The sequence below is a fragment of the Pinus tabuliformis genome, chromosome X (genome assembly GCF_031772625.1).
Source record: "Pinus tabuliformis cultivar Carrire ecotype Pingquan chromosome X, CPIR1, whole genome shotgun sequence".
NCBI classification, from domain to species: Eukaryota; Viridiplantae; Streptophyta; class Pinopsida; order Pinales; family Pinaceae; genus Pinus; species Pinus tabuliformis.
In genome coordinates, this window is record NC_142308.1 from 587,460,151 (window position 1) to 587,482,290 (window position 22,140).

General features: G+C 38.7%; 1 protein-coding gene and 1 pseudogene across 1 annotated transcript; one reads left to right on the plus strand and one right to left on the minus strand.

The window, feature by feature from the left end:
* Positions 1-946: 946 nt before the first annotated feature.
* LOC149141387 (uncharacterized) lies at positions 947-4,567 on the minus strand. The gene is made up of 8 exons (XM_089451229.1): positions 4,517-4,567; positions 3,380-3,511; positions 2,500-2,586; positions 2,289-2,349; positions 2,143-2,253; positions 1,753-1,884; positions 1,515-1,612; positions 947-1,380 (listed from the first exon to the last, which is right to left on the minus strand). Exons 1-8 carry the CDS (start codon positions 4,565-4,567, stop codon positions 1,246-1,248), a joined length of 807 nt encoding a protein of 268 aa, XP_089307355.1. The 3' UTR covers positions 947-1,245.
* A 466-nt stretch (positions 4,568-5,033) lies between these two features.
* Positions 5,034-5,847, plus strand: LOC149141388 (uncharacterized; annotated as a pseudogene).
* The last annotated feature ends 16,293 nt before the right edge of the window (positions 5,848-22,140 follow it).

Here is a 22,140-nt window from a genome sequence, read left to right on the forward strand (position 1 = left end):
ACGATAGAAGTTGTGTTTAATTTAGGGTTTTTTTCCCTTGAAGGCAACCCTCAGTTTATGAGGGAATTGTATTGCGGTTGTGTATTATTATTTTGAGTGATAAAGGGAGAGGACGTTGTGTGAGAGCAAAGAGGAAATTACATCGGATCTATTGTAGGTTATATCTCTTCATTCTGTTGGATAATATAAAAGGAAAGACTAGTTGTTTCTTTGTGAACGTAGCCCAAATTAGATGAACCACGTATATCTGTGTCTCTCTTGTTCTATGTATTTCTGTATTTATATTTTTACAATATTTTCTATATTTCATTACTCCATTAATTAATTTCTAACAATCCACTATAGTTATTTTAATTATTTAAATATGTTATATAATTTAAAAATTTCTACGGTTGTTTAAAAAATTTCAAAATATTATAAGATATAATAAATAAAAATATTTCTTATTCTATAATTAAAAATAAAATATAAAAAAGATTATATTAATAGAAATTTATTTTAAATTTGGTTATTCAAAATCAAATAAATAAAATTTAAAATTATATATATATATATATATATTAATTATTTTACAATAAAACTTTTTTAAAGCTTTAAAAATGGTTTCTTACCCAATACTTCGTGAAGATATTTTTAGCTGATCTTTATTTTAGGACATAGAAATGGTGAATTTTAATGTATATGGGTATAGTATGGTGTTTTTATGAACTAAATATTATCTTAGTTTCTAGGGTAGAAAGGTATAGTTTTAATATATTAAATATTTATATGGGAGTTAGGAATGATTTGTCCTGTGTTTTTATATTCATAGAGGATAATATAAGAATATTGTTTATTTTTAATGGAAAGTGTAAATTTCATTGTAAAAAAAAATTGTAGTTATTAATGATATATGGGTTGTTTGTATATAAAACAAGGAGAGCTGCGACGCAGCGAGTCCCTGCATCAAGTTGACTTAGCGTGGCGCACGAATGCAGAGATCATTTGCAGCATCTCAAGGCATATGACTAGCGTGCTGTTCTCTGGCCTGAATGTGCAAATCCTAGAGGCATTGATTTCTAATGGCCGACTAATGAAAATACTCTAAAGGCTAACTAGAGTTTATGGCACGTAAGGTTTTTAGGACGGACTCAAAACGGAAGAAATGACAGTCAAAGCCGAGTTTTTCACCCTATTATGCAAAGAGTCCTGCTTGAGCACTTGATATTCTGCAAAATCTACGGCATTCTCATATGAGCAGCAATGCTAAGAAACCAGGCCCATATGACCTAGCGTGCTGTTCTCATATGCAGCATCATAGATCCAACCCGGGCCCTGTGGCTGGCCAAAATCACTGAGAGGAGCTAATGAGAAGTCAGGAGCTGGCCTCAGTTCATCCATCTGCAACCTCCAACAAAAATAAGAGAAAAAGCACAGATTTAAAAATATATCCAACAGTTCAGTGTTTGGCTATATTGTTTGAAAATGTTCTATTTCTGTACCATCTGATCATATTTTGGTTTTGAAAGTCATACCCAGCTTGGACCATTAACAGATGGCCCATCCCAGCCAATGTGAGCTACATGTCTAACATCTGTAGGATATCCAATCTCCATTTCATGATCCGTGGAAACTGCAGCAAATTAAAAACTCCAAGAAAGTTGATAAGTGCATGCATTTCACATGCAAATAAAAGGGGGAAATGCCTATTTGAAATAATATGGCTTGCCTGTGCCTATCTACCTTGGAATGATGGATAGTCAAGTTATTTACCAAATATATGGGAGAGAACTTTTAAGCCCTTTTTGAATCTCTGCCACTTTGTAGATGAATGAGACTTTGTCGATGATGAACTAAACACAGTGGTTCCAACTGGAGGTTGTTGAGAAGAGGACTCTTCTGGAGCTAGTTTAACATAGGCATGAAATGAACAATTAAAAGAATCAGCCAAATCTATGTCCTTAAATTACATTTACAACACTTAACATATGCACCATAGCTTACATTGAAAAACAGGAGAATTAGAAATCATGTTCCATGAAAGTCGAAAGAAGACAAAACTTCAGGGTCACTCATAAGAAGCAGGGATGCCAAAATTTTTGATGAAAAAATGATCATCAAATCATATATTAAATCAAAATATCTCTTTTACAGTGCAATTACCTCTAGAAAGAGATTTACTCTTGGCTGAAGAGCGTTTTGGCACGCTTTCGCAATTCAGTACTGATTTCTTTTGAGAACTTCCCTCAATTTGTGAAGCAGTTGACTCACACACTGAATAGTAAATGGTTTCACAGATTTCTGTATACGCTCTTTCATCTCATCTGCTGCATCTTTATCTCTAAAACCAAAGCCACGAAAACTTTCATTCTGCAAATCAATGAGTGCAACCGTTATCATAAATGAAAGCATTCCAGAGTCCAGACTAAGCATCCAAATGTTGATATCACAGATTTTACATGGAGCATTATGTGTATGTTAGAAACATTAGAAGAAAACCTTGAAAAAGGTAGTATCTACCTCTTGGCGAATTACAAAGAATCTCTCTACAGGAACACTAATTGCATCTGGCTTGCGCACTGTATGCTCAAAAAGGACTTGACCATCCTACAGTCATTCTCAAATTTTAAGTCAGAATCATTTAGGAAATAAGTATTTGCAATTAAATGTTGACGAACCATAAGCCTCAAGATTTTGTTTTATATGGACAACGTACTTTCAAATAAAAGAGATTCTACAGCACAGCAAGACTGTGAGTGATTCCAAAAGTGGCCAGACACCTGTTTTATCTTTAGGATGTAAGAGATTAAAAAAGGCATAGCCTATAACATTTAGGTCTATAACATATTTAGCTCCATGGAAGGCAAAGATAGAGGACATGCCAGAAACTGAACCAGCAGAAAGTTTTGTAGAACATAATATTAGAGAGTAAAAATAAGGCTAATAGTACTGGCGACATGAAAATTAATGGACCACAAACACAAAGTTGCAATTGCGAATCAAGATAACAAAACTTAAGAATTAGATAATAAAAAGAAGATTTACGAAACCAAGATATTAGAAACCATCAATAGGAACAATGTAGCACTTTGAGTGAACCTGGTCACTAGGGGCAAACTCTAATTTTGTAAAGCATTATCCAGAGGAATGGAAAGGCTTCCTATGCTGCTAGAATTAGAAAATATCAAAATCCCAGTATGATGCAAATTTCCACATAGTCAGTGTCTACTGGCTCTGTAGATATACTTCTCAGAAGTGCAAAATGGCAGAAATAACTCATAAAAATGGCTAATGAAAAGAAGCACCTAGAGAGCACAGTCAAGGAATGCGAGCAAAACAAGAAAACTAGTACACTAGTTTTAGAACCAAATCAGATATTTGATCTCGAATTAAAACTCACAAGCAAATCATTGAGTTGAAAATGAAGTACAGCGCCACCGAGTGGTTTCATGTGAAGTTCCCCCACAGTTCGACTGTTCTGCCAAGAAGCACTGCCTCGAGCTGCCTCGAACAAGGCCACTGGACACCTTGCCTGTGTAGAGTCGAACAATCATAAGTCAATTTCCCTCAGCAAGTTTCACCTTTGATATTTCAGTTTCTACATATATAAAAATTAATTACTACATTCAGTTTCCTGCATAATGAAGAACTTCAAGCAATGGCAAGGTGTCTTCTAACAAGGTTTTTATTTTTCAGAGGACCAGTCAGGAAGTCGCATGCATTGTGTTTGATATTGGTCACATTTAAAATCAAGACCAAAGTATGTCAATGTCAAAGTACTGAAAAGTGGGTCAGAGGAATTCTTAATAAAATTTTAGAGGAATTTTTAATAAGACTAAGTATATCTGAGGATGTAAATATCCGGAACAGAGGAAAACAAATGGTGTCGCTTTTTTATCACTGGTATAGATTGGCCAAAATATTGCCCTAACAGAACTGGTCATGTAAATACGATAGGTCATTTTAATGTCATAGAAAAGAAAACACAATTCACAAACTGGATCAATTCAGCACAAACAGAAATGGGAAAATATTGCGTACCTTGAATGTTTGGGCACAATTAATCATAATGTGAAAAGATCAAACAGGTTGCTGTAAAGTACAGCAAGAAAGCAGGTTTTCCATGATAATTGACTAGTCTGTCTCCCAACCTTGATAGGATTGCTATCCTTATAGGGTTATACAATTTCAGACAAAAATGCTACAGTTACCCTAAGATCCTCTACAGATAATTAAGAGAGACAAGGCTTCAAATAACCTTTCTCCCTCATCTAGTTTATTCATCTCAAACACAATACTGTCTTTTGATTCCACCGAATAATAGTTTAAGTCTGTTCTATATAAGAAAAATTGAACACCTTTATTGCTTATTTAAAATTTGCAGCATTATAAGGTCAGAGGTAGAAAATTGTCAGAAAGTTTACCCCGCAGATCAATGCATTTACTATTCCAAGCCTCTGAGGACAACCGATGAAAACTTCATTTCAGACACTTTACTAGCCCCAAAATTCTATGCTCGGAAACTACAGAGGGAAACCGAACCATGGAAACCCATATGCTTTCTGCGATTTTTAGAAGCACCCGCCATTTTAAAAGTTTACAGGTGGACCTGAGAAAATCAATACTTACCACATATGTCGGAGGCCACCCAAGAAACCCACCAAACGAACATGCAGCAAAACATAATCAACGAAATGACAGAATTTAATACAGGAATTTTAACCCAACCTGGCAAAAACAAGAAAATATACTTACATGTATCTCAATATTATGGCCGGATCCTCCTCCGCTTGTCCAACAAAAGTAAGCTCTCAACTGTACCAGCTCTCAACTAAGAAACGACAATGCAACATCAAATTTCAAATTTAAATAAAAATAAGAAAATCAACCGATGTCAATAAAAATAAAAATGAAAGTCGAAACTTTTATCCACCTTGTGGGCCCTACATGACGGCCAAGTGCCTAACACCTATCTCCCTAGCATAACACATGCAAGCTATACAGCAGGCCACCTAAGGTGGCATCAGGTTAACAGCTGTGATCAGGGAGATTGAAACCTGAAACCCGGGCACTGTAGCTGGGTGGAATACTACTACTCAAGTCCATCCTCTTCCTGGATTGAAGAAACCCACAAACGCATATTTGAAAAATCGATGGTTGCAGACCTAGACCTAGAGTGGAATCCTTTTCCATTGGAGGATGATTTCTTTGCCATCAGAAAGAAATGGCTCTGCGATTTCAATTCGAATGTGAAGAAGGCCATAGAGAAGGAGCCCTTCACCTTACCATTCGCAGGTTTCGACAGATCACAGGAGTACGTGGGGATTCATTCGCTATTCAAAGAATAGTAGAGAAAGCTCAGTTCCGCAGGGATGAATTCGTGAAGGACCTGGCTGATCGAATGACAGCGATGGAGATGAGTGTGGAAAAGCTCAAGGATTTGAAGGCCAAGAAGGAAACTAAACCTGAAAAAGCAAAGCCACTGCCATGTGCATGTACTGTGAAGAAGTCCTTAAAGCAAGAATGGAAGGGGGATAATGGTGTGAAGGGCAAGATTTCATACAAATGGGAAGAATCTAAGAATAAAGTCACCGATCCCATCACAATAACAATTCCTGGAGCGCGGCAGGGGGAGTTCAAAACCATTCGAGTTGAAAAATATACTGTTATCAATGATAACAAGTCTTCAGATGCTAAGATCCGAGTCATTCCACTTGAAGAAGGCGGTGGGAGCAGCAGTAGCAGCAACAGCCACAGCAGAAGGAGTTGTCTCCCCAGGATGCTGCTGTGATCATTCAGACCTGCTTTCGGGAATATCTGGTTCGTCGTTCCCAAAACCTTCGAAAGAATTGCGCTGAAGACAGTTGAAAAATGTGAGGCAGTCTAGGTTTTGAGATTTAGAATAGATTTCGAAATTTCAATTTTCTTTTATTTCTATGAAAATAACGGCGTTTTGTAACTCATCTTTGCCCATACGCTTATAGACGACCATAACGAACTATGGCGGTACTAATTTAAGTCAAACAGAAACTGAAATTTCTAGATGTGATTGAAGTACCTGATACCGTGAAGTAGGGAGCTTTTCAAGAGATGGGCGAACTTTCATTGTAGGCCTCGCTCAAAGTAGAAGAGCCCGTTCCCTCCATTTTCGATTCCTTCGGTTGAACCTATCGTCGAAGAAGAGGTAATTCTTTCACAGAAAGTATTTGAAGTGAGCTGTGGCACGTAGGTATTTACGTAACTATTCACCACACCCAAACACCTCAAGGTCTCATCGAAGAAACGAGACACGCAGGAGATTTCACAAGGATCTGTGCAGAAGCTGTGATGGGCTTCATAGCTGTGGCCACGGACGAAGATGAACAGAACAGACCCTGTCGAGGCTCTGAGAAAAACCAGAACGGGGTTTTGAGCACAGAGGTGTTGATATTGGGGCCTCTGCTGATGCACCTGAATCAATTGGATCAACGGAGGCTAGGTGAAATGCGGGTGATACCTTTGCTTTCGACTCTAGTGGTGCTCCGGCCCCCCGCCTTCGCTAGAACAAGGACCCTGTCGAGGCTCTGAGAAAAACCAGAAGAATGAAACTGTTGAGGGGTTTTGCGCACAGAGGTGTTGATATTGGGGCCTCTGCTGAGCCGGTAGGCGGACACCTCCCGCCATGCAACCCTTTACCACATGGCGGACACCTGCACAACAGGGACTAACAAACCTTACCATATGTATGCCGTTCGGATATCATACGAAATAACATTAAACATTAGCCAATTAATCTTAGCATTAAGAGCAAACCGCTAACGGTCAGGCCCTGTTCATTGTGCCTAAATAGCAATTTAGGCTATGGTCGGGCCTCTTCCGCCTCGGGAAGAGGCCAAATAAGATGGCGAAGGTAAAGTCAACTCAAGTCAACTCCAAACTTTACAATATAAATGCAAATAACATACGAAAAGTTTGCAAATTAATGCTAACTAGGCTCCGAACGGTTACTATAGTCCCTGCCGGATGCCAGATGGCAGGGACTAATAAGGTGGTGGAATTTAATAGATATTTTATAAAAAAGAAATTTACTAATGTGTAATTGACAAATTTAAATCTTATCAAAGTTTGTTTTTGTTAATAAGACATTTGATAAAAAGGAAACAAGAAGAGAGTGAAGATTAAGAATGAGAGGTCTTTAAATTGACCTCATTATATGTAATGGTTCTTTTTGATGGAATATTTTTTTTTTCTCTCTCTATCTCTTCATATTTTATGATATATTTGGTTCATGCCTTTTCATCAATGTTCTTGTGATTAGTTTCATGGTGGATTTGTATGTTTTCTCTCTTCTCTTTGCATTTAGACCATTTGGTTACTACCCCCTAATATATGGATCATTGATATCATAACAAGTTACCACTCCATGGGAACTTCATGTATCATCTAGAAGCTTGGGTGACCTCATTTCATCCCTTTCTCAAAGTAATCTCAGTTTTATGACCACCATTGAACCACAATAATGGATGAAATGTAGGAAAATTGATGGGCCTCATTAATAGTTATAAATCAAGGTCCGTCAAGCCATCCTTCAACATACAATTACCTCTCTCCTTGCATTTGATGACACATTTTTTACTATAATGTGTTTATTAGGGAGATTAAGGAATGTTTATCATATTATGCCCTAACATGATTAATGTGCAGGAAAACGGTTCATTTAATGTGCAAAAGTACATTGGAGACAACTGGAGGAAATGTAGGAGGCTTGTTCTCTGCATTAACTCACCAACCAGCTCGACTGCCTATTGGATAATTACTTTATTAAATAGCTACAAGGATCTCAGGAGGCTACTTCCACTTTTATAGGTATTTTGGATGGAAGTATCCCTCCTTCTAAGGAGGCTTCCCCCTCACTCGGTTTGTATAAAAAAAGGAGCTCAAGAGCTCAGAAGGATTCGAATTTTTAGAGGAGCATAGTGACTGCTAGAGATAGGAGTTTGTACTTGTCATTTTCGTTTACATATCATGTACTTGAGCACTTTTTTGAGATCAATGAGAAATATTTTGTTGCCTTATGTATGATTTTGTTTTAGAGGGATTAGTACCCTTGGGTTAGGGCCCAACCCAACCCCTCTAGCATCTCTCCTTTGTGCATTTTTGTTATACACCTTTCCTTTCTGTACTTAGTTTAGTATTATTTCCTTTCTTGCAAGTTTTTTTGATATTAAAAGGTTTCCTTTACATAATTGTTAATAATCTCTCTTATAAAGTGTGATTGTAGGCCTTGTATTGGCAAGCACATAAACATAGGTTTCCTTTTTGATGCAGTAGTTAGATCTTGAATAAAATTCAACTCATCCTTTCCTTTCTAGTTTAATTTTTTGCAATTAGTATTGTTAGCATGCTTTATATGTTTTGCAAGTTAAGTAATCTTTGTGGTGCCCAGGTCATACTATTGGTTTGCAGGGTAGATCACTCTCATTTGCACTTCTAACCTTACCATCAGTACCCTATTTCCATCCTCATCAACTTCTTCAAGCAGTTTGCATATATAAAATCCAGAACAAATTGTTAGAGATCACTATTTGCATTCCCTCCTTATGCAAGATGGGCTTTTGAGGAGTATTAGGCTTGGAAATGACTTCCATAACCTTCTCCCACCTCCCACCTCCCACTACCATTCCTCACCTTCAGATAACCTTTTAAGCCCTCAGAATACTCTCGGATTCAATCATGTAGCAAAATAGATCAAACTTGTAGCATCTTGTAGCAATCCCATAACATCTTGTGGCACCACGTAGAAACCCTCAAAACTTAACCAAATTTGTCCTTTAAGCTTAATTTTTTCCTTGTATCCCTTTACAATTTATCCTAGGCCTTGAAACCAATATTGAGGAAGATTAGAGACCACTTAGGACCTTTCTTTTGATCCCTGTAATTTATTTATGTAATTAGGGTTAGTAATTGAGTTCATGGATTTAATAGCATAGTGATAGATTACATTTCCAATTCTTAGAGAATTTATTGAGTTATATCATTAGCGTAGAATCTACTTTGAATGCAATAGTTTAGGATTGACTTCATGTTTTTTACTTTATGCAGCTAGATTAGGTTTATTTTCTACAATAGATTATGGTTTCCATTTCAAGCATTCTCATTCCTTCCAATTATATCAGAGTTTCATTTTTTGCAACATTTACATTTCTTGCAATTAGATTAGCATTTCCTTTTATTTAACATTTACATTCCTTCCAAGTAGATTCGAATTTCCTTCTTGTAAAATTTAGATTCAGATTGCAAAATGGTCTTTGTACTCTTTGGTTTGATCCACTGCCTCATAGCAACTTGAGTAGAATATAGCATTGTCACCTCTTAAGTTTGTACGAATATCGGATTGATAATTTAAAGTTGGTAGCCTTGGGAGTTTCAAAACTCTTGTTGTAATACCAAATCTCATCACTTTTTGGCATCGTTGTTCGGGATGTTTCAAAGTAGATGTTGATTCTGATTTGAGTCGCTTTCATTTTATTTCCTGAAAAAATAAATAAATAATAATAATAAATTGCATTAGTTCTTGTTTGTCTAGGAAGATAAAAAAAAAAAGAATAAAAAAACACAAAAATAATGCATTTATTTCATGCCTCATAGGGTTAGGGATAACCTAGGAAAATTTCTACCAAAATCCCCCACTCCTACAAGTAGTCAACCCTCACTCTTCTTTGGTGACCATGAAACTCCTACTCTGACCATAGAGGAATTGGAGAACCCTTTAGGTGAGCAGCCAAAGATCTTTGAAGAACCCATAGGGGAGGAAGAACCTACATCACCTACCCAAAAGATGGTTGAAAACGGGAAGCCTGAGCTCTTCCCTATCATAGAAACTAATGGGGATTAGAGAATGAAGAACATAAGCCCCACTTCTCTCCCACACTTCCATGGCGTAACTTCTGAGGACCTTGATACATTCAAGTTTGAGTTTTATGTGGTTTGTAGAACCTATGATTACACTTCTTATGAGCAGAAGCTAGTTGTTCCCTTCCACTCTTAAGTATGTAGCCTTGCACTAACTCATGAGCTTGGAAGGATGCAACATCACCACTTGGGCTCAAATGCAACAAGATTTTAATAAAAAATACAGGGATTATTGTACAAAAAGGGACACCAAAGAGGAGATCTCCAAGATGACCCTAGGACCAAATGAATCCTTAGAGGACTATGAAGAAAGGTTTCAACTCAACTATAGAAGAGCTAACTTCACCCTTGACCCATAATCACTGAAGATTGTACTACTCTGAGGGACCAAGGAGGACTTATTAGAGACCCTTAATATGTTGTCTAGTGGAGGCATTTACCATTTGAATTATGATGACATCAAGACAATATTTAAGAATCATTCTAGGCATGCAAGGAAGAGAGGTAGGTCTAGTCAAGGTCTGGTAAATTATTCTCCCTCTACCTTAGCTATCAAATATGAAATAGGGAACATGCTAGAATATTTCAAGAGTGAAATGTTGCATACCTTCACCTTACAAATGGACACTATGCATATTAAGAAGAAACAAGAGGATGTAGAAAGGGCACTAGCTATCTTTTTCCATATATGCATAAAGATGCACCCTAGAAATGAGTGTCAACTGAGTGTGTTGGCCGGATAAGTCGTTCTTGCAGAAAATACCGACCACCCTAGTATCTAATGATATCTAGCGACAAGAAAACCAAACAAATCCTATCTTTCTCTAAATATGCAATTTATAGATAAAGGCAAACAAGTGTTTTAGGCCTACCTTGGGTCCAGTGCAAGTTTGTAGAAGCCATGCTCCATTGATCCAAATGAGCTTCCTTGTAAAGAATCTGCAAACACAAACAAGCACACACATTAAATAGCACCTGAAAAGCCAATATAATAAAGCATACTTATCATGATGATCAAGGAATTCATGAAACAAATCACATAAGACAATTTGTTGAGAAAAATGAATCTGATTGTATTAACTTTAATCAAAGAAGAACTTTACAACCTTAGTGCCTTGATGTTGTACAAGCTCCTCCTAGGGTCTAGCAAGAATCTCCTCTACTTTGACAAGTTTCACTCTCTTCCCAATGAAGCCAAAAGGTATGTAATCTCTCCTCTCAAGCTTAACTAGGAAGTCTCAATTCCAACAGCATTTACCCTAAAAAAATTTCAGCTTCTAACCTCTCTAGCAACCATCCCAATGCCTTAATTTATAGTGCAATGGAGGGAAGTTACTAGGTCCACCTTCAAAGGGATAAAGCCTTCCTTCAAAGGGATAATCTCCTCTCATCAAGGGATTAGCTCCTTTAGTTTTGGGATGCATGAACCACCTAGGAGTGAACCATCCACATCAAGATTCCTTCTAGAATCATCCAGAAATAACCACAAGTGAGTTTTTAAGAATAAACTTGCGCCTTTTTGACTTTCACAGGGGTCCGCATCCACTCCTTTAGAGACAGAGCGGGCAGGTCCGCAGGTAACATGACCATGGGGTGTGGGACCGCAGGTAACAGTAATAGAAAGTGCGGAACCAGAGCTTTATCGACTTTTAAGGACTTTATCTCATTTTCAAAGCTTGACATGAAGAGCTAAGGTTTGAGACTTGCTAAGGAGGACAGTATGAATGATGATAGACCCATACTGACTGCAAATAGTCATGGTGACAATATTTTGTGTAAGAGATTGCCCCCTAAAGTGCGAAGTCTGTAGTAGATGAGGATTTCATTTATCATCTAAGAAGAGTGAAGTACTTTATCATTTCGAGGATCATCTTTTGGAGAGCCCGGTTGGAACCTGTAAAAACATTCAATGCAAAATATATATATGAGATCATATCATCGCTGAGGTAGGCATTCCCATACTCAGACCAAAGCTGACTATAAAACTAACTACTGCTCTGATATAGGAATGATCTTGTAATACATCACAAGTATAGACACATGTAGACACAGTATGGACGCAGCCATCTGCTTATGAATAGTCTACTGTATAATGAATACAAAATTCCTCGCAGCCTGGATGGTGGAAACTAGATGCAGGGTCTTGATTTCTACTTCCCAAAATAGTACGATTCTATCCATGCGAATGAACGTGTCGAAGTCAAACATGGTAGAAACCACTTGATTATCAGTCAATGATGTAAACTATTAACAAGTGTGAGAGAAACCACCAGTAATGTCAATGGCTCTCAAAGTACTTAGTACAATCCATGAGATGTGAATAGATGTGTTGATGTCGAACATGTCACGAAATCCTTTGATCGAAGGTCAATGATGCAACCTATTGTCGAAGGCGAGAAACCTGCCATTGAGGCATGCAGATCCCAAGATACTGACGATTTCTAGATCATCTTTCTAGGTAATGAGATGAAGTCGATATAAAGCGATCCGTTGTAGGCAAAACCACAACACGAAATCATAGATCAAGTTTGAAGAAATTTAGTTGCAAGGACTGACTCAGGGATGGTCAAGATGGATGACAGATATTTTGCAGATGAATGGTTTATTTGCACTGACCTCTTAAACACATAACGACACAACAAATGGTTTGGTGACAATTGACCCAAAGTTAATACCCAAAAACCGGCTGAAGACTTTTAATATGGTTTGATCAACTGTTAGGCAAAGGATTTCCCAACCCAGGTGAATAAAAAGTGTCATGTTCAAGAGTGGTTACAAAGTATGACAAACAGGCTCATTTTTCTCTCTTTTCCCCCACCATTTCTGGCAAGTACCTCTTTATTTTTGACAAGCTTGAGGAGGATAACATTTGCTTGATTATAAGCTCATCCTTCAGATGATTCCAACTTAGTTTAAATTCGAACCCTAAGAAGGAGTGGTCCGTTCCTGTTTGTAATTGAACAGGTCCTTTACTGTTAAATTTTAACAAGTCCAGTATAGGAGAAACTCAACGTTTTTCAATTTTAGAGAGTCTGAAAAAACTTAAGAAAACTCCATGGTTGTCCTTTTTCATAAATTTGTGTCTCCCAAGCCCGAAAAAGTATAAAATAATACTTGAGAGAACCGCTTGATCATTATGACCAAGGAGTACTTTTCATAATTAGTGCCTCTGATCCGAAAAAGTAAAAAAGCGATCAATGACACGTCGTTTTATAACCAATATCGAATTTGAAACGACAAAAATCCGGCAATCTTTTCATGTTTTTTACGGTCAGAAAAGAGCTGTAAGTGGACCGTCTTTTTAGTTCCGTTTTAACGAGCTTAAAAAGAAAAACTCAGCAATCTTTTCATGTTTTAGGAGTCAGAAAAGAGCTTAAAGGTGACTCTAATGTTTTTTGTCGAAAATGACCAATTTTGCCTGAAAAATCCATTATCCTGCACAAAAACTCAAACATTACTCATACCTGTTTAAAATAGATAAAAATGATTCAAAAGTTACCTCTTTAAATTGAAAAATAAACAAATTAAAAACTCATTTATTCAAAAAAGCTTATAAAAAGGGCTTTTGTAAATTCATTTTTACCGTTTGACTTCAAAGTGAGAAAAGAGAGCTTTTGGTCAGAAACTTCCCGTGAAGATTGCGGAAAATCCGTCTGTTGGAATCGAACGCCGTCTCCTCCAGGTAATCCACATCATCATACTCTTTCATTTCATCCATTTTAAAATTGTTTTTAGGGCTTTATTTTGTTTTTTAGGAAATTTCTAGGTTGAAAACCCGTGCGCGGGGGTTCACAGGCATAGCATAGGAAACCCGCGGACCCCGACTTTTTCGTAAAAGGAAAAAAGTCAGGGGTCCGCACCTGCCGTGAAGGCAAAGTGCGGACCCACGCATTGTCTCTAACAGAGAGGGTGTGGTCCCCGCAGCAAAGGTTTTTAAACCTAAATTTTTCAAATTCCACCCAAAAATTTTGATTTTAGATATTCTAATCCGCCTTTTTATTGAATGTAGGGTATACATCATGCTTGATTGGCGGGAACGGGAGCACAAGGATGTGGATCTCGCCGCGATTAATCATGAACCTTCGATTGATGCATTGAAGTTGTTAGAGTCGGTCTTGTCAATCCTCTGGCAAAGATTAAACATGCTCTTACAAAGTGATTTTAAGGTGTCAAGGTCAAATTTTATCATTTCAGTGAGTCTTCAAGCAAAATTTGGTCACTAGGTACTAGGTCTAGGGTTTGCTTTTACTCTGGTCAAAGTTGTCCAAATGTCAGTCCATGTCACCGTTCAGCTGAGTGTACCATCATTCAGAGGGTTTTCATTATCATGTCAAGTTCCACTGGGTCATTTTACACCTTGTTCATGCTTCAGTTGCGCCTAGGTAAGGTCATTTCCCTCTCCTAGGGTTTTGAAGGCAATTTCTCTTGGACGGTCAAATCATCGGCAAAACTTGTATCCTGATGTTCATACACCTTCCCCTATCCTTAAAGTACCTTATCAAACACTTCCCATCACTGAGATCCCCCAAATTCCTCATTTTCGCACAAACCCTAGTTTCTTGCTACAACTTGGCAATTTTCTAGGTTGGACCTGTGTTTTGCCTTTTTGGACCCCTTCCCCTCACTCAATATTTGAAATTCCACTTTCCCCTGCTTCTTAACATCCCTCCCTACTTCCAAAAATTTTCCCAAGAATTTAGAAGCCGCTTATCCCCTTCATTTCGCTTCATTTCGACAAATCTCTTGTTCCACACATCAGGATAGGTTCTACTCCAATGATGTTTCTGAGCAGTAAAATATGAATTTGGGAAAAATGAGAGAGTTTTTTGTCCAAAACATTCCAAGGAAGAAAAACCTCCTTCACTTTTTACACAGGTGTCATGGTTTTGGAGAAATGTCAAAAATACAATCGCCTCAGGAGAATTGATGCACCTATGAAGTGACCTTGGGAAAATCATGTTTTCTCCTAGATCAGTTGGCCAAATGACTCGCTTGATGAGCCAAATAATAAATAGACACAAATATCTTTCCAATGAGCTATCACGCGCTCAATTTGGAGTTGAGAAAGGCATTCAAAAGTTGACTGTAACAGCACTCTGCCTTTAGGCAGCCTCATTTGGCACATTTTGACCAGTGTTGGGAGATTTGATTTTTGATAGGGAAAATGAACTCCAAATTGAAAAATTCTGGTTGAGTTGAAAAGTAGACTCAAATACCTTTCCAAAGAGCTATCTTTTGCCCAATTTGAACACCGGGAAGGCCTCCAAAAGTCACCTGGAAAAGGGCGCGATGCACATAGAGAGCGCGGTGCACTGGGAGAAAATTTCCAGTGTAAATTTACACTAGCGTGGCGCACATGGAAGGCGCGGCACATAGAGCTACCAAGGCTGATTTTTCTCAGGATTTGCAACCAATTGCCTTCAATCCCTTGAATTTTCCAAGTGGGGTCAATCTCTCAGTGTTTCACCCATTTTTATGTTAGTATGATGATAGTTCATGGCGGCTTATGGTTGCACAAAAACCCTTAAACCCTACCACCTAAAAACACCAAAGCCATTGTTGCTAGGGTTGCAAAATTGTGGTGTTGATGCCAAGGCTCCTCTTTCAGCTCTCATATTTTCCCTCCTCTCCATTTTTCCCTATCCTCCCTTTCTCATTTTTCCTATTATCCCTACCCTAAAACACTACCAAACCCTATTCTCTTTCCCCTCCTCTTATTTGTCAAATATACACCCCAAAACCCTACCTTATCAAAACCCCAAAACCCTACCCTATCAAATCCCCAAACCCTCCTATATATCCCTAAACAAAACTTCTCCCCATGACCCCTATTCCCATCATATTATCCCCCTCCTAACACTCCCTTTTTTCAGTGTTCCACTTGGTGGCAAATATCACAAACAACACCTAGCTTCACACCATCATCAAAGGGCAGCCTAAATACAGTACACACAGTAGTCATGGCATCACAACATTCATCAGAGTATGAGATGGAGACACAAAGTGACTCATCCTCAGAAGAGCAGGCTCCCAGGAGACATCACAAGAGTGGCAAACATGTTAGGGATGAGCCCACTACCCTCACTGAATTACAAGCATGCCCTCTTGCCATGTCATGTTTCCAGCACCTAGCATGTTTTGAATTTTGTCAAAGGGTGGCTAATGTTAGAGTTCATCATGAGTTGGCCCGTCTTTTTGTGCTTCACCTACATGGAGGTCAGTCTATCTTGGCCGGGGTCACCTTCACATTGACACCCGAAACTATCTCAGTGGCAACAGGCATACCAAATGTTGGAGAACAGTGGCATAAGAAGAAGAAGGTGGATAGGAAACACTATGAGCCTTACATTAAGGCCAGATTCTTGAGTCAGCTCACAAGAGTCTTTCCATTCAGATATTTGAAAGATGAGTATGCTCCACTCATGAAATTGATCATGAAGTACTTCAGTTGTGAGGTATGAGTGCAAAGGCCCGGATAAGGAGCTTGAAGGCAAAATTGAGCAAAGCAACAAAAGAGGCAAAAGAGCAAGATCGGCTTCGAATCTTGGCTGAATCTTCTGTGGCCCAACATAGTGCCTCTTAGAGAACCTCCAGCCCAAATTTCAAGAAATTTGGGGAAATTTTGGTCACATGGTAATTTTTTGGTCAAAACATAGGTTTTTTCTCCCTGTGTGGCGGAGCGCGTAGGATTTGGATCTCCAAATGAAAAATGGTTGCATTTTTGGATTCAGCATGCAAAATCACGACTACTGGTGCTTGGACAAGAAATTTGGGCATGATTTGAGTCTCCAGGAGGTCAAAAACACTCAAAAAATGACCTCTCTGCCCCTATTTTGACACACAGGAATGAGTCTTGGGAGAATGAATATTTGGAGGGAAAAATGAGCACCAAATTCAGAAATTCCACTTGGGTTGGAAAGTAGACAGGCTAGGCTTTCCAACAAGCACACTTGGGTACAATTTGGACTCCTACAGGTACCTCAAAATAGCCTCCAAAGTGGCATGGCGCATATAGAGAAAAAGGCCAAAATCGCGCCCGTTTCGCGAAATTTCGATTCGCGACTTCTCCAAGTGGGCCCGCTCATCTACATTTCACTTTTTCGGCACCTAAGGCGGCATTTAAAGTATTTTCACTTCAGATTGGCTTCTATCCAAGTGGCAAAGGAAGGCAAACAACCACCCAAGCCATTTGTCATGTTTGTAACGCTACACCTGTAGCTAATGGTTGGCTTTCCACCTCCATTTTTAATGATTCGAGTAACTCCCCAACCCTTGGTCATTCTATCTCTTCATGGCACATTCTATATATTGTATGCAAACTATTTGCAAAGGGTTGGTTGGCTTGTAATTTCTGGGAGACTGTGGGAGAGAAACTCAGTTCTTCATTGTATATTTTGACAGAGGATTAATGAAAGGCAGCGACTCTGTTTCATGAGATTCATGTGGTTGTGAGTGTAGCGAATGTGTCTCTTATGTTTCATATGTATTTCATAATGTTTCATAGTTCATTTCATATTCATTTCCAGTGAATTTTTCTAAGTTAGATAAGGTAGAATTCAATTTTATTGCTCTGCCTGTGGGAAAATTTCATGTTCAGTGTTCTTCTTCTGTTGAAAAGGATTCATGTACTTATGCCCTTTTCACCCTCCTAAGCAATTCCTCCATTCCGCGTTATTTCAAACTAAATTGCTAGACTTTCAGTCTGCCTTGCCTCACAAAGTAATCTGTGCCTTTGTATTAAATTATCTGCTCATTGCTATCCATTGGTCCCATACCATCCCAGAAACTCAATCACTCATAAAAAATTGTTTCTTGTATCCATATTCACTTACTAGCCTAAGATCAATATTTCACTCTAAGTCATCTCAGACCGTTTTGTTTATCTATTCACTGAGCGTGACTCGGAGAGAGCCCTCTCCTGTTCTGGTAGGGCTTGCTACTAGACTGAGCGTGGTTTGTGGTTACCCTGAATTTTTCCTTCCTTCAGCCTAAGGAAGATTTAGGTGCTAACATAGTGGCGTCCATACTGGGGATGAAAATGGTTTGCTTGTAGATTGTTTTGCCCTGGTACATATCTCAAGTTCAGAGCTGATTGTTGATGGTGAACAACGATCAGACATAAGAAGGCTGAAATCATTCACCTGACGACTCCATTCACTGAAGAATCCAGCAATCAATCCTTCATGGTGACTCCACTGCAGAGAGATCAGTAGCTTTGAGATTTTCAAAATGGAGTGGGTTGCAAGAAGACACGTTCCCATGAGCCGAGATCATATCCCAGGTTTTCCAAATAAAATTCCGAAGGTAGATTGGTCAAGGAATCTGCCTACGTTTAAAGATGATGGTAAGAAGGACGCTTCTTTACATCTAGTTCAATTTCACATGCATATTCGCAAGTTGAAGGTTGATTTTCCTGAAGATTGCTTGATGAAGATATTCCTGGCCACTCTAGAAGGTGAAGCCCAATCTTGGTATGAAAGTTTGTCGCCTGCTTGTATTTACTGTTTAAAGGATTTTCATGCCATGTTCGTTGAGAAGTATGAAGACTCTTATCCAGCATTAAATTTAGTTCATGACTGTTGCAAATACGCTGATGGTTTCATTGGAAGCCTTGAAAAATATTATGAGGATGATAATTTCATGGATGACGAGATCATGGAAGCCCTGTGTGAAAACCCATTTCAGCAGCATGAAGATGATCATGAAAATTTGCAGCAGGATCAAGATTGTAGTATGGTGGAAGATGAAGGAATTTTGCATCTTGACAGTCAATAGGAATTACATGAAATGGATCAGCAGTCTGAGGAAAATTTGTACACTCCTCCACTTGAAAATATTGAAGAAAATCATTGTTCGTGCAAGAGAAAATGAAAAGCCATATCTCCTTTGTCTGAAGATGAAATAGATCAACTCTTGAACAGTCATGTTCCAGCTCAAGTTAACACAGATCTGCAGTGTGCACCCGGTCAAGAAGGTGATGGTGGAAATTTTTCCTCTTCTGAAAAGGACGACAGTCCTGTGGGCAGCTTTATAGATCAGCAGGCTGAAGATTTCCATATGGCTGGAAATGATGAAAGAAGAAGTTTTGTTTCATATCTGGTGGAAATAAAAGATGATATGTAAGAAAATGATGTTCCAATCTCAGATAATGGGGATGATAAATCAGATCAAGAGACAGATGGTGAGGAGGAAAAAGAGAGTTGCATGGTTGAGGCTGCCTCAAATGGAGAAAATAGAGGTACAGACCTAACTGACCTTATCTCACCAGAACTAGACCTTCATGAGGAGGTAGCTCATTCCCTCTATGAACAACGAGATGAGATCTTTGTTCAAGTAAGTGAAAAAGCTCTAGGTGAATTTATGGTAGATGATATAAATGATTGTGTTGGGTTTCAAGAATCATTTGAGGTTTCTTTTCTCATGATTGATGAATGCAAAGACAATCTGGCTGTCATATCATATGAAGATGACCTACAATATATTCAGACTTCAGCAGACCAGACCATTCAGGATTCCTTTTCAGACTCTTCCTCATATGTCTCATGTTTTGAAATGTTATTTGAAGAGGAAATATGCTCACCTATTTGTTCAGAAATTTTTGAAGACCAGGAGAATACTCTTATTTATGAAGAAAGACCAGAATCAAGAGAAAAAGATACCTTGTTTTTTCAGCAGGAGGAAAGACTTCATGTTTTTCAGCATCCAATGGCAGATTTGTTGCAATCAGTAGTGAAGGTGATTATTGCAGTATTCATTGATGAAGGGGATCATGGTCAATTATGTTTTTGGATGCCCAGTTACAAGTATCTACTGTTGACCAGGAGATCTGATCAGGAGAATCAGTCAGCAAGGCATCTGCTTGATTGGTTACATTGGAAGACACATTACACATGATTGTACATATTGCATTAGTACACAGGTGGCTGTCATCATGATTTGGAACCCTCAGATCTTGATGGACTGCTGCCATTGAAAAAGTTTTGTGAGTTCTTGTTTTAGTTAAGTCAGTCATGAGTCGTTTCCTTTTGTTAGAGTCAAGTTTTTTCAGTCATGTCAGTTTGCATTGAGTCAGTTTTAGTCAAGTTTCAGTCAATAAATGAGTCGAAGTCTTGTGTTGTTTGTCAAAATAATGACTCCATAGCCCAATGGACGAAGGCACTGTCTAGCTCTTCCAGAGATCTGTTGTTCTTGGCACCTCCAAGGAGCTACCATCCCCCATTGGAGCCAATGTTAGAGTCGGTCTTTTCAGTCCTCCGGCAGAGATCAAACATGCTCTTACAAAGTGATTTTAAGGTGTCAAGGTCAAATTTTATCATTTCAGTGAGTCTTCAAACAAAATTTGGTCACTAGGTACTAGGTCTAGGGTTTGCTTTTACTATGGTCAAAGTTGTACAAATGTCAGTCCATGTCACCGTTCATCTGAGTGTACCATCATTTAGAGGGTTTTCATTATCATGTCAAGTTCCACTGGGTCATTTTACACCTTGTTCATGCTTCAGTTGCGCCTAGGTAAGGTCATTTCCCTCTCCTAGGGTTTTGAAGGCAATTTCTCTTGGACGGTCAAATCATCGGAAAAAATTGTATCCAGATGTTCATAAACCTTCCCCTATCCTTAAATTACCTTATCAAACACTTCCCATCACTGAGATCCCCCAAATTCCTCATTTTTGCACAAACCCTAGTTTCTTGCTACAACCTGGCAATTTTCTAGGTTGGACCTGTGTTTTGCCTTTTTGGACCCCTTCCCCTCACTCAATCTTTGAAATTCCACTTTCCTCTGCTTCTTAACATCCCTCCCTACTTCCAAAAATTTTCCCAAGAATTTAGAAGCTGCTTATCCCCTTCATTTCGCTTCATTTCGACAAATCTCTTGTTCCACACATCGGGATAGGTTCTACTCCAATGATGTTTCTGAGTAGTAAAAGATGAATTTGGGAAAACTGAGAGAGGTTTTTGTCCAAAACATGCCAAGGAAGAAAATAATCCTTCACTTTTTACACAGGTGTCATGTTTTTGGAAAAATGTCAAAAATACAATCGCCTTGGGAGAATTGATGCACCTCTAAAGTGACCTTGGGAAAATCAAGTTTTCTCCTAGCTCGGTTGGCCAAATGACTTGCTTGATGAGCCAAATGATAACTAGACACAAAGAGCTTTCCAATGAGCTATCATGAGCTCAATTTTGAGTTGAGGAAGGCATTCAAAAGTTGACTGTAACAGCACTCTGCCTTTAGGCAGCCTCATTTGGCACATTTTGACCAGTCTTGGGAGATTTGATTTTTGACAGGGAAAATAAACTCCAAATTGAAAAATTCCAGTTGGGTTGGAAAGTAGACTCAAATAAATTTCCAAAGAGCTATCTTTCGCCCAATTTGGACACTGGGAAGGCCTCCAAAAGTCACCTGGAAAAGGGCGCGACACACATAGAGAGCGCGACGCACTGGGAGAAAATTTCCAGTGTAAATTTACACTGGCGCGGCGCACATGGAAGGCGCGGCGCATAGAGCTACCAAGGCTGATTTTGCTCAGAATTTACAACCAATTGCCTTAAATCCATTGAATTTTCCAGGTGGGGTCAATCTCTCAGTGTTTCACCCATTTTTATGTTAATATGATGATAGTTCATGGTGGCTTATGGTTGCACAAAAACTCTTAAACCCTACCACCTAAAAACACCAAAGCCATTGTTGCTAGGGTCGCCAAATTGTGGTGTTGATGCCAAGGCTCCTCTTTCACCTCTCATATTTTCCCTCCTCTCCATTTTTCCCTATCCTCCCTTTCTCATTTTTCCTATTATCCCTACCCTAAAACACTACCAAACCCTATTCTCTTTCCCCTCCTCTTATTTGTCAAATATACACCCCAAAACCCTACCTTATCAAAACCCCAAAACCCTACCCTATCAAATCCCCAAACCCTCCTATATATCCCTAAACAAAAATTCTCCCCATGACCCCTATTCCCATCATATTATCCCCCTCCTAACACTCCCTTTTTTCATTGTTCCCCTTGGTGGTAGATATCACAAACAACACCTAGCTTCACACCATCATCAAAGGGCAGCCTAAATACAATACACACAGCAGTCATGGCATCACAACATTCATCAGAGTATGAGATGGAGACACAAATTGAGTCATCCTCGAAAGAGAAAGCTCCCAGGAGACATCACAAGAGTGGAAAACATGTTAGGGATGAGCCCACTACCCTCACTGAATTACAAGCATGCCCTCTTGCCATGTCATGTTTCCAGCACCTAGCATGTTTTGAA